Source organism: Mustela putorius, unplaced genomic scaffold (assembly GCF_011764305.1).
Source record: "Mustela putorius furo isolate JIRA1106 unplaced genomic scaffold, ASM1176430v1.1 tig00000077_pilon_pilon_pilon, whole genome shotgun sequence".
Taxonomy (NCBI): Eukaryota; Metazoa; Chordata; class Mammalia; order Carnivora; family Mustelidae; genus Mustela; species Mustela putorius.
Genome location: NW_025421269.1, coordinates 45,001 through 57,850, shown reverse-complemented (window position 1 = coordinate 57,850; position 12,850 = coordinate 45,001). Strand labels below are relative to the sequence as shown.

At 36.2% G+C, this 12,850-nt stretch overlaps 1 protein-coding gene across 1 annotated transcript in view; it reads left to right on the top strand.

Annotated features, from left to right (window-relative positions):
• The first annotated feature begins 404 nt into the window (after positions 1-404).
• LOC123386961 (N-acetyltransferase ESCO1) overlaps positions 405-12,850 on the top strand; it is a 32,362-nt gene continuing 19,916 nt past the window's right edge. The window contains exon 1 of the mRNA XM_045089474.1: positions 405-562. Coding sequence (XP_044945409.1) covers positions 479-562 — 84 coding nt within the window. The 5' untranslated portion in view covers positions 405-478. The remainder of the gene's footprint in view (positions 563-12,850) is intronic.

The following is a 12,850-nucleotide window of genomic DNA, read 5'->3' as shown; positions in this document are numbered from 1 at the left end:
CCCCAATGAAAAAGAACATACTTTTAAGACATTAAAAATATACAGGTCTGTGAAAAACTATTTCCTTTAAGCTTTAAACAGTGTAATTATTGCAGATATAGAATGTGTCTATGTTCTTATTTATAGAAATGTTTCCTGTTTGGCACTTTAGAACAGAGATTGTAGTGTTAAAAAAGATATTTCTCAGTTTTTTTTCAGTTATTAAATGCTGTGAAGCAAGTGATCAGATTTTTAAAAATGGAAACAGTTCTTAAAATTATACTTAGATTTCATAGATTAATGTCTTCTTTTTTTAATCAAACACTGAATAATTTTTATTACAGATTAAATATTTCTCACATTATGTTCCCATTATAGCTTTAGAGGCTGAAGTTCTGGAATTATTCCTTTGGGAGGGAAAAAAACCTTTTTGTTTGTTTTTTATAAATAGGATGCAGGACAGAAAAGATTTGGAGCAGTTTCCTGTAATGTTTGTGGCATGCTTTACACAGCTTCAAATCCAGAAGATGAAACACAGCATCTGCTCTTCCATAACCAGTTTATAAGTGCTGTAAAATATGTGGTAAGTGGAGTTTATGACTTCTAAAATGAAGTATCAGATAGGTCAGGATCTTAAAGAGATGAATTGCAAAACTTAAGACATTGAAAAATTTCTGTTTTTAGTACATGATCATATATACAAAGCCCTTGTATGTATACTGGCTTATATTAAAACAAAGCCAGACATAAAACCAGCTAACTTAATTCTACCTGGTTTATATTTTGGGATTTTTTTAAGTTACGTCTTTAAAGCAGTTATTGTACCTCATCTCTTCTAACAATTAATGCTATTCAACTTGAGTATTTAAAATTCTCTTTAATTATTAGCTGTTGATAAGCCTGTTTAATATTTATAATAGCTTAGTATAACTTTTTTTCTGAAAATTGATAGTGATACACTATTATACAAATAGATGGTTTTGGAATTTTTCTTTACCTTCTCTTTGCTATCATGAGAGTTTTTCATGATAAACTAAAAAAGAAAAATTTATTGAAGGTTAAAATCTCAGAATTTGCTGTATACTTTAAAAAAATGCCACAAAGTTAATATGTTTTAGTATATATTAATATATGTGCATTTGAGGTACAGTGGGTATTATTTAATAGTTATTTCTGGAAATGGCAAAATTTTGAATAATTTTGAACCATTTCAGATATCTTGTGAAAATAGTAATTTAATGTAATTGCTGTTTACCCCATATCTGAAATGGAATCTGTTTTTATTCTATAACATGTTACCTTCAGTACTGTACACTCACATTAATAAGACCTCCAGGATATCTGAACTGAGATCACCCATTCATTTCATATAGGCTTTTACATAAGCAACAGATGTTGGATTGTTTAAAGATCTTTATTGGCTTCACTTAAATTTGTATTTTTATTTTTGGTTGAAGAGTTCATATTTATTGTTTCATTTATCTAGTTATTTCTACCCAATATAGGGTTTTCTTTTTTTTGGTTCTCTACTGTGGTGATTCTTTATACTCCTTTTTACATCTGTCTTTTCCACACACACCCCCTTCTGTCACTTAACTAAATGCAGTACAAGCTGTTTGGGCATTAAATATTTATAGCTAGATACCGATTTATTGTTTGGAATTTATACTTTTCCAATTTCACTATATTAATATCCCTACAACTTGAAAACAAATAATCCTATCAGATAGCTAAGTTAATAGAATACTTGGGGCAAAAACATTTATTTATTATACATAAATCTGGTAGAAGTTAGTTTAAATGAGTTTTCATTTTACATCTTTTGATTCTTGTAATCACTTTTGTGTTAGGTTTAAAAGGCTTTATTCTTCATCTGAAGGGAAGTTCTTAATTTCTTAGAGTAACAGTAATGAAAATGATAAGGAAATATGTACTCTGTGCTTCCACAGTATCATTGGAAGCTGGTTTATGGAGTGAGATGGAGTCATCACCTTTTAAACAAATTCTGGCTCTTGCAAAGCTATAAAACGGTGTACTAACTTCAGAAAGATTGATTCCTGCCCCAGCCCTATTCCTCCTTCTAACCACCCCCCCTCCGACCTTGATGGGACAGAGCTATGGGTTATTTTATTGTTTTTGAAATAAGCTCAAGAGAAGGAATTGAGTTTAGCAGTTGGCCATCCTTTGCTAACATCAAGATCAATATCCATATCTTTTGCTGTTTTCAAATGTAGTTATATACATGTAGTCTAAAGTAGAAACTCCTCCAAAATATTGTAGCATTCTTTTTTAGTGTATGGAGAGAGGATAAAAATATATGTATTATGTTAAAGATACATAATGTTATGTTAAAGTTCTGCTGTGATCAGAGCTCTGGATTTGGGGTTGGGACATTAAACATTTATTGGGTACCTAGTATGTGCTTTGCATTCTTGTGCATTTAATGAGCAGTATTGTGTTTTTGCATTAAGCACTTTCCCCCCTTTCTTTTTAAAAATTTATATAATTAAAGTTTAAGCACTTTTACGGTGTTTGAGAAAACATCTAATTTTAAAATATGAGTTTTGTCTTTTTCTGTTTCCTGGAAAGAAACACATAGAAAAGAAGTCATTTGGTGTTCTGTTTTTTTTTTTTTAAGATTTTATTTATTTGACAGAGAGAGAGATCACAAGATGGCAGAGAGGCAGGCAGAGAGGGAGGGGGAAGCAGGCTCCCCGCAGAGCAGAGAGCCCGATGCTGGGCTCCATCCTAGGACTCTGAGATCATGACCTGAGCCGAAGGCAGAGGCTTAACCCACTGAGCCACCCAGGCACCCCTGGTCTTCTGGTTTTAATTAATTTTAAGTGAATAGTGTTCCAGGACTGGAGATAAAGGTTTGATCTACTTAAAACTATTTAAAAGTAGAATAAATTAAATCCCAGTGAGTTTTACTTTTTAAATTTAATCAAACATTTTAAAGAAAATAAATAGCTTTTCTTTAGGGTAAAAATTTTCCCTTAGACATGGTAATAATCTCTAACAGCTAAAAATGATTAAAGACCTTTTCTAAAGATTAAAATCATAAATATATTTAGTCACTGTAGAAATTGATGCCCACAGAGCCTTTTATTTGGCTGGCTAATTTTTTTGTTTTTTTTTCCTTTTCTTACCCTCTTTGGTAGGGGTAGGGGAAAGTTATGATGCTCTCTATTTTTCATAGTACCCTGTCTGCCTCATTGATGCCATTTGAGGAAGTGCATTTTATCTAACTTACTAGAAGCTATTTAGGAAGGAGCTTGTTAATGCTTCAGGAGAAGCCTGGACTTTGCTTTTGACCTATAAACACTTCAGTTTCCTTGATCAGCTGGAGATATACTCTGTGCTAAGGGTTTGAAGAGAAAGCAGGAAAAACTCCCCCTAGAACACTGAGGAATGTTGCCAAGCCTGGAGCCTATCCACAATTCAGCTGTATTTTGAACTTTTAGTAATGTAGCCAAGGAATCATGTTTGGGTTCTTTGCAGAGAAATTTCTAACTTAATCCTTTTTTCCTCCTTGTTCCTAATCTCTTTTGAATTAATTAACATCTGACTGAATGAAGGCTCTGTGGAGGGCTCTACTTCAGGGTGTATGATATGCCCTTGCTTTCAAGGTTAGGAGCAAAGCCCGAAAAAAATGAAAAGTTAACAATAAGAGATTTATTAAAGCAGTAAGTCAGTATTATTTAAATTTAATTATAATTAGCTTTACAATTTAGAAGTGGTAATTACTTTGGTAGAGCAGTGATCAGAAGTTTTGTTTCCATGGGTGAGGAAAAGTTAAGATTTGATTTTTTTTTTTTAATGGACAGACACTAGGAGGTCATCTATTATTGATAGCTAATAAGAAAACTTAACATCTTTGTGGGGAATAATGAGTAAATTTTTTTTCTTGTTGAATCAGAGATTTTTATAGATAATAAGACCAGAAAAATGCATCAGATTGGATTGTGATAATTTGGTTTTGATGCCAGTTTGGGCTTTTTTCTTTCTTTTCTTTTAGACATTGAAATTTGAGCATTGTGAATGATATAGTTAAGTTTAAATAATGTTAAAAATGATATTTTGGTGGAATGTAGGGAGAAAAATATTTAAAAATTTTTTATATTTTATTTTTTTGAAAGATTTATTTTAGAGGGGGGGCGGACGGGGAGGGGGAGGGATGGGTAAGAATCTCAGGCAGGCTCTGTGCTGATCTCAGAGCCCTGTGCTTGGCTAGGCTCAGTCTCATGTCCCTGAGATCATGACCTGAGCTGAAACCAAGAGTCGGACGCTTTATTGATTGAGCCACCCAGGCACTCTGAGAAATAATATTTTAGTGACATAAAAGGAGAAGGTAGTACATGTAGTGGTGTGTGTGGTATTGGATTACTATGGCACTGGTAGAAAAGGGGAAATTGATGATAAAAACTGAAGAAAGATTTGACAGATTTCTGATTGGCTGTAGAGCTAAGCTATACTCTTCTAGTATCGTAGTACTAAATCATCAAAGTAAAAATGCTGTTTCTCCCCTGGGGATGAAAGGTACAGCATAGGGAATATAATTAATGGTATTGTAATAGTGTATGGTGACCAGTGATAGCTACACTTGTGAGCCCTGCATAATGCATGGAATTGTTGTATAGACTTGTTGAATCACTATGTTGTATACGTGAAAGTAGTAATAAACACTATGTATCAACTATACTTCAGTAAAAAATAAAAGATACTGATAAATATCTCAGAAAAAGCACTGTTCCTCACTCAGTGAGCAGGGAGCTTGATACCTGGCTCCATCATGACCTGACCTAAAAAGGTAGACACTTAACTATCTGAGCCCACCCAGGTGCTCCAGGAATAGAGATTTTAAAATCTTGGGAATGGGAAAGAAATCTGAAGCAAAGTTGCATTGGTCTTTAGAACTGTACTCTGGTATCAGTAGGAGGGACTGAGAGCCAGGTCAGAGAATGGTCTGAGTTTCCTTTAGTTTCTCTGCTTAAAGGTAAGGCTGTCATACCCTGTGTTGAAAATTGAGAAATAGTCTTTAGAAACAGGTAGAAATTTGTTACATAAAAATTATTTTAAGAAAAATTACCAAACATTTTATTTCTCAAGTTTTTATCTTTTCCCTGACCCTGATTTTTAATTTTTTTACTTTGTTGTATCTTAAAGACATAGAATATTGTGGTAAATAAATATAGAATGGGAGCAGCACTTCCAGATCTTAGTCAGAAATTAATCTTGCTTCGGTATGGAGAGCCACGTAGTGGAGGAAAAAATGCCTTTAGAATGAATGTTATATGCAATAAGCTTTTACATTTTTTTTTTAAGATTTTATTTATTTATTTGACATACAGAGATCACAGGCAGGCAAAGAGGGTAGCAGAGAGAGAGGGGGAAGCAGGCTCCCTGCCAAGCAGAGAGCCCAATGCAGGGCTCGATCCCAGGGCCCTGGGATCACGACCTGAGCAGAAGGCAGAGGCTTTAACCCACTGAGCCACCCAAGCACCCCAAGCTTTTACATTTTTAAAAAGAGTTTACAAACTCTAGGGGAGGGAAAACCTATAATGTATCTAGTGGCAAGTAAAAAAACTTCTTTTAATCTGTTCTTCCTCTGTTTTTCCCCATTCTGGAAATGGTGCCACCATTTAAACTATTTCCTCAGACTGAAAACTTCAGAATGATCCTTCAGTTTTCTTTTTGCTCTCCATATACTCAAAGAAGTATACTCAAAGTATACTCCTATACTTAACATTAGTAAATCTCACCTTCAGAATAGATTTCAGATCCTTCCACTTCTATCATGTCCACTGCTTCTACTCTAAACCAAGCTGTCATCATTTCCTGCCTAGTTATGCCTCCTAACTGCTTTCCCAGCTTCCATTATGGTCTTTGTCTCAGCCATAAAAACTTAAATCAGATTATATCCTTCCTTTATTTAAAATTCTTCAGCAAATTCTCATCACACACAGACTAAAATCCAGGGTGTTTACTGTGGCATCAAGGCCTCATATACTCCAGCTTCTCTTAATTTCATCTCAACACTCTTACCATTATGTGCTATATTGCATTCATACATATCTTTCTTTTGTTCCTGAACCACTCCAGCTACATTTCATTCTTAGTGTGTTTGTACTTACTTTACCTTTTCCTGGACTTTTCTTCTCTCAGATCTTCTACACCAGCTCTCTTCATTTAGGTCTTAAAATCTCAGAGATGCCCTCCCTGAACACCCAATACAAAGTGGCTCCCTCTCTCTCTACTCCAGCAGTATTAGTGTCTTCTTTTGATCCTTTTCCACACTGAAAATTTGTTTGGTATTTCTCCCACTGGAGTAGAAGCTTTGTCAGAGAAGGGTCCTTGAATAGCACCTGCCAATGTGCAGTAGGCGCTCTACAAATGAGTAGATTTGATTGGAAGCTGCACAACAAGAGTGTTTGAGTCTCAGTTATCTTTTTTTTTTTTTTTTTTTAAGATTTTATTTATTTATTTGACAGAGAGAAATCACAAGTAGATGGAGAGGCAGGCAGAGAGAGAGAGAGAGAAGCAGGCTCTCCGCTGAGCAGAGAGCCCGATGCGGGACTCGATCCCAGGACTCTGAGATCATGACCTGAGCCGAAGGCAGCGGCTTAACCCACTGAGCCACCCAGGCGCCCGAGTCTCAGTTATCTTGTATAAAAATAATACTACACCAGAAAATTTTTCTGGGCTTTGGCAACTCTGATATTTATTGACTGGGAATTGATACTATAAATATCTTTTGAGGGGACATTAAATATATTGTGTATATTTGATAGAAGTTAGGCAAAATAAGACTATTATTAACATACTTCGAAATACTAAAAGCAGCCCAAATTTGAATTCACTAGCAGTTAAAGCTTTATTAAGTATGTTGCATTTAGAATTGTATACCTGACTGAATTTAGGTGTTGACATGGTTCATTCCTCAATTAGAAAAGTAGTAAAAGTAATTTAGCTACTTTTCTTATATGTAAAAGGTTATTATAGATCATCTTATATCAGTGGTTTTTCTTTAGTTTCTTTTTGAAATTTTACATAAGATTTATTTTCCTTTATATATAAAAATAAGTCTAATCTTTCTGGTACAGCATGTACATTTTTGGAAGTTTCGGTTTCTCTGTGGAAATTCTTTTCACATAGTTCGTTTATCTTCTTTTTTTTTTTTCTTTTTAAGATTTTATTTATTTATTTGACAGAGCACAAGCAGGAGGAGCAGCATGGAGAGGGAAAAGCAGGCTCCCAATGCAGGGCCTGATCGCAGGACCCTGAGATCATGACCTAAGCCAAAGATAGACACTTAACTGACTGAGCCACCCAGGTGCCCGTGGTTTGTGCATCTTGTCCTTTAAAATCTTTAACATTTATTACAGAAATTTTCAAGTTCTTTTCTGCTGATTCAAACATGTGAGTTTCACTGGGCCTGTTTCTATTGACTTTTTTTTTGATCTTGGATCATAATTTCCCAGTTCTGTCCATGGTCTCATTAAGTTTTTTTTTTTTTTTTTTAAAGATTTTATTTATTTATTTGACAGACAGAGATCACAAGTAGGCAGAGAGGCAGGCAGAGAGAGAGGAAGGGAAGCAGGCTCCCTGCTGAGCAGAGAGCCCGATGCAGGGCTCGATCTCAGGACCCTGAGATCATGACCTGAGCCGAAGGCAGAGGCCTTAACCCTCTGAGCCACCCAGGCGCCCCTCATTAAGTTTTATTTTTAATAGACTTATTATTTATTGTTTTTTTCTGTGCTGATAAAAACAATTTTTTATTACTATGTTCAGTTAGCCAGCATATAGTACATCATTAGTTTTTGATACAGTGTTCAGTGAATCATTAGTTGCATATAACACCCAGGGCCCATTACCACATGTGCCCTCCTTATTAATACCCATCACCTGGTTTCCCATCTCCCACTGTAACCCTCAGTTTGGGTCCCAGAGTCCATGGTTTGTTTCCATCTCTGATTTCTTCTGATTTCATTTTCCCTCCCTTCCCCTCTGGTAATAGGCTTAAAAAAAAAAAAAAGTATTTATTTATTTGAGAGAGCATGAGAGAGAGCACAAGTGGGGGCTGGGGAGGGGGAGAAAGAGAGGGAGAATCAGGCTCCCCGCTGAGCAGGGAGTGCAACGCAGGGCCTGATCCTAGAACTCTGGGATCGTGACTTGAGCCAAAGGCAGGCAGACACTTAACTGACTAAGCCCCCCAGGTGCCCCTTAATAGAGGTTCATAGCAAAATTAAGTAGAAAGTACAGAGACTTCCCATATATTACTTTTTTCCCCGTCACACACATGTTCAGTTTCCTCATACCAATACATTTATTAAAATTGATGAACCTATACTGACACACCATTATTATTCAGAGTACATAGTTTTTATTAGGGTCCACTCGGTGTTGTTCCATGGGGTCTGAAAAATTTATAATGACACGTGTCCATACTAGTATCATACAAAAAGTTTCACTGCCCTTAAAATCCTCTGTTCTCTTCCTGTTTACCCCTGCCTTCCTACTAACTCCTGGAAAATAATTGATCTTTTATACTGTCTGCCTATTTTTACCTTTTCCAGAATGCTATATGGTTGGAATCATACAGTGTATAGTTTTCTTCATAATTGAGTTCTTTCACTTAGTAATATGCAATTAAAGTTACTCCGTATCTTGGGGCGCCTGGGTGGCTCAGTGGATTAAAGCTTTTGCCCTCGGTTCAGGTCATGATCCCAGGGTCCTGGGATCGAGCCCCATATCAGGCTCTCTGTCTCTGCCTGCCTATCCCCTGCTTGTGATCTCTATCAAATAAATAAATAAAATCTTAAAAAAAAAAAAAGAAAATTACTCCGTATCTTTTGATGGCTTGATAGCTCATTTCTTTTTAGTGCTGAATAATATTCTGTTATTCATTTATCTATTTAATTCATATTCTATATTTCATTTATCTATTCACCTATTGAAGAATATCTTGTTGATTGCTTCCAAGTTGTGGCAATTAGGAATAAAGTTGCTATGAACAGCCATGTGCAGGTCCAGGCTTTTGTGTGGAGATAAATTTTGAACTCCTTTTTATAAATACTGAGGAATGTGATTGCTGGGTTGTATGTTAGGAGTAAATATAGTTATATGAGAAACTGCCAAACTGTTCCTTAGTGGCTCTATCATTTGGTATTCTCACCGGCAGTGAATGAGATTTCCTCTTGTTCCACCTCCTTGCCAGCCTGTGGTGTTGTCATTGTTTTGGATTTTGGCTGTTCTAATGGGCGTGTGGTGGTATCTCATTTTAATTTGTATTTCCCTGATGACCTATGATGGGGAATATTTTTCATATGCTTATTTGCAATCTGTATATCTTCTCTAGTGATGTGTTTGTATGGGTCTTTGGCCCACTTTTTAGTTTGGTTGGTTGTTTTCTTATTGTTGAGTTTTAAGAATTCTTCATATCTTTCAGGTAATAGCCCTTATCAACTGTCTCTTATAAATATTTTTTCCTAGCCTGCAGCTTATCTTCTCATGTTCTTGATGGTGTCTTTTGTAGAGTAGAACTTTTTTTTTTTTTTAAGATTTTTATTTATCTATTTGACAGAGATCACAGAAGGCAGAGAGGCAGGCAGAGGGAGGGGGAAGCATGCTCCCCGCTGAGCAAAGAACTCCCCCATGCAGGATTCGATCCCAGGATCCTGGAATCATGACCTGAGCTGAAGGCAGAGGCTTTAACCCACTGAGCCACCCAGGTGCCCTGAGTAGAACTTTTTAATTTTAATGAAGTGCAGTGCCATTGGTGTTATATCTAAAAAGTCATTGCCGGGGCACCTGGGTGGCTTAGTGGGTTAAGCCTCTGCCTTGGCCTCAGATTATGATTCCCGGGTCCTGGGATTAAGCCCCACATTGGGCTCTCTGCTCAGCAGGGAGTCTGCTTCCCTTCATCTCTCTGCCTGCCTCTCTGCATACTTGTGATCTCTTTTCCTCTGTCAAATAAATAAAATCTTAAAAATTAAAAAATTAAAAAAAATAAAAAGTCATTGCCACACTGAAGGTTATGTGGATTTCTTCTTTGTTATTATCCAGGAGTTTTATAGTTTTGCTTTTTACATTTAGTTCTATGATTCATTTTGAGTTAATTTTTGTGAAGGGTGTGAAGTCTATACCTAAATTAACTTTTTTTTGTATGTGGGTGTCCAGTTTCAGCAACACTTGTTGAAAACTGTCTTGTCTCTGTCGCATTGCAATTGCTTTTTTTTTTTTTTTTTTAAAAGATTGAAGCAGAAAACCTTAGGCAGGGCTTCATCCCAGGACCCTGGGATCATGACCTGAGACGAAGGCAGAGACTTTAACCCACTGAGCCACCCAGGCGCCCCACATGTAACTTTTTTATTTTATTTTTTAAAGTAAATTCTACCCCCAACAGGTGGCCTGAACTCATGACCCCAAGATCAAGAGTCCCATGCTTTATGGACTGGGCCAGCCAGGCACCCCAAGTATGTGACTCTTGATCTCACAGTTGTGAATTCAAAACCCATGTTGGGCATAGAGCTTACTTAAAAAAAAAAAAAAAAAATGGAATTGGGATGAAATTTTAGTTTGTTTTCCCATACATTTTGGTTTTTAATGTTTTGAGGTTGGGATCAGGTGCCTCTCTTCAGAAGAAATCGAGGATCTAAACTTTATCTAAACTTCACTACACTAAACCTAACTCATTACACCTTCCAATTCAACTCAGCAGATGTCCCTGTGAGAGAACTGGTAGAGAATTTTCTGTGTTTGAAGCTCCTCCATATTTCAGATAACCATGTTAACTCACTTAGCCATTAAAATTTTGTTTTTTCTTTCCCAGCAGGATACTCTTCTCCTTTTCCTCTGCCTATGGCAGTTCTTTCTTTCCTGCTCATGCTTGCAGGTGTGGTCAGTGTCTTAGGATAAAAATAGCTGCTGGTCTCTGCTCACCTAGGAAGGGTTAGTTCATCCCTAGAAGTCAATCCATAGTTCTTCAATGCTTTTAAAGAAAACGTAACTTTGAGTTTATTGCTTATTTTCTTATTAAAAGAGGAACAATGATCTACTGTGACCTGCTTTATCCTAGTTGGGAATGTAATTCCCACAGCTGTACATTTTGAGAACATTTTTTGATAATGGAGGCTCCATTTATATTTGGGTATAGGAGTGAGGGGAGTTTGGACCATGAGTTTTAAAAAATTATGACCAATATTGAGGAGGTCAGTATACTTGTGCCCTAAGCCCCACATAATCTTGAGGTAAGATTTACATCAAATAAAATATTTCTTACATTCTGGAAAGTTATTACATATGTTAAAAAGTGCTTAACTAAATAGGTCAGGCCTAATAAAGACCGATATAGGATTCCGTGGTGTTTGAGAATGATAGGAGAGAAGAGAGACTCATAATTCCTCTAGTTTGACTTTGTATGAGGTGTGACCCAAGGATTTCTTATGAGAAACACTCCTATCGTAGTAGATTTTGATATTGTAATTACAATAGAAGTTTTTTTAACTGACAGAATTGGGAGAATTAGGTCATTTAATCAGAAAAGCTGATTCAGGTGGACCCTTGATATTAGAATACCCAAATAGCAGCTTTTATGATTTATCATAAGGCTATATATTAAGAAGTCTGGAGGTGTGTAGTTACAGGGTTGTTCCATCCAGCAGTTTAGCCATATCATGAGTGCTGGCTATTTCTCAGTCAGTGCTTGCCACTCCTAAGATATTGACTTTCTGGCTTCAGGACCACTTCTTGGTCCTTAAAGTAGACAGCTGTAGTCCAGGTACCAGGTTCAAATTTAAAGCAAGAATGTTAGTCGGTGGGGTACCTGGTTGGCTTACCTGTTAAGCGTCTGCCTTTGGCTCAGGTCGTGATCCTGGGGTCTTGGGATTGAGCCCTGCATCGGGCTCCCTGCTCAGTAGGGAGCCTGCTTCTTTCTCTCCAACAACCCCTGCTTGTGTTCCCTCTCTTGCTGTGTCTCTCTCTGTCAAATAAATAAATAAAATCTTTAAAAAAAAAAAAATAGAGCAAGAGCTTAACATTGCAAAGCAATCTGAGAATCTGGGTATAGAATTATTCTTGTTATATTTTTGATTTTTAAAAGACACTTGGCCTATTTTGCTTTTTGCCAGCATGGTCTATTGATGCTCATTAAAACAACTATCTTTCTACTATTTAGTTAATACTTGATTACATTTTATAGTAAAAATAATAAATAGGGGTGCCTGGGTGGCTCAATTGGTTAAGCATCTGTCTTTGACTAAGGTATGATCCTAGGGCCCTGGGATTGAGCCCTACTGTAGGGCTCCCTGCTCCCTGGGGAGTCTGCTTTTCCCTCTCACTCTCCCTTTGTGCGTGTTCTCTCTCAAATAAATAAATAAAATCTTTAAAAAAATAATAAATTGGAATAAATAAGTTTAGGAACAAATGATACTTGGTAATCCTGTCTCACTCAGGTGTGGAATAACAAGGTAGTTTACTCGTTGTGAGTCTGTCCATGTGCTCCAGGTATTAGTTTCTTTTACCTAGGGAAAAGTGAGTATTAGTTAATCCAGCAAGTTACTTAAGTGGAGATCAGTTAAGAAAGTTACCACCATATAGTAAAATACCCTGTTATTTTATCTGGGAAAATGTTATGCTGTTTAGAACATAATAAAGCATCTCTCATGAAAACCTTTTTCTTAGGACTTCATTTTCACCATTCCCTGAGACAAATTTATTATTAATAAAAAATGTACATAACAGGATGTTTGAGAAATGGGAAGTAACTTAAAAAATAGATGTTCCTCTCTAAATCTTTGGGTTCTTTTCAAAATGTGTTTTTTTTTTTTAAAGATTCATTTATTTTATTTTTATTTTTTTAAAAGATTTTATT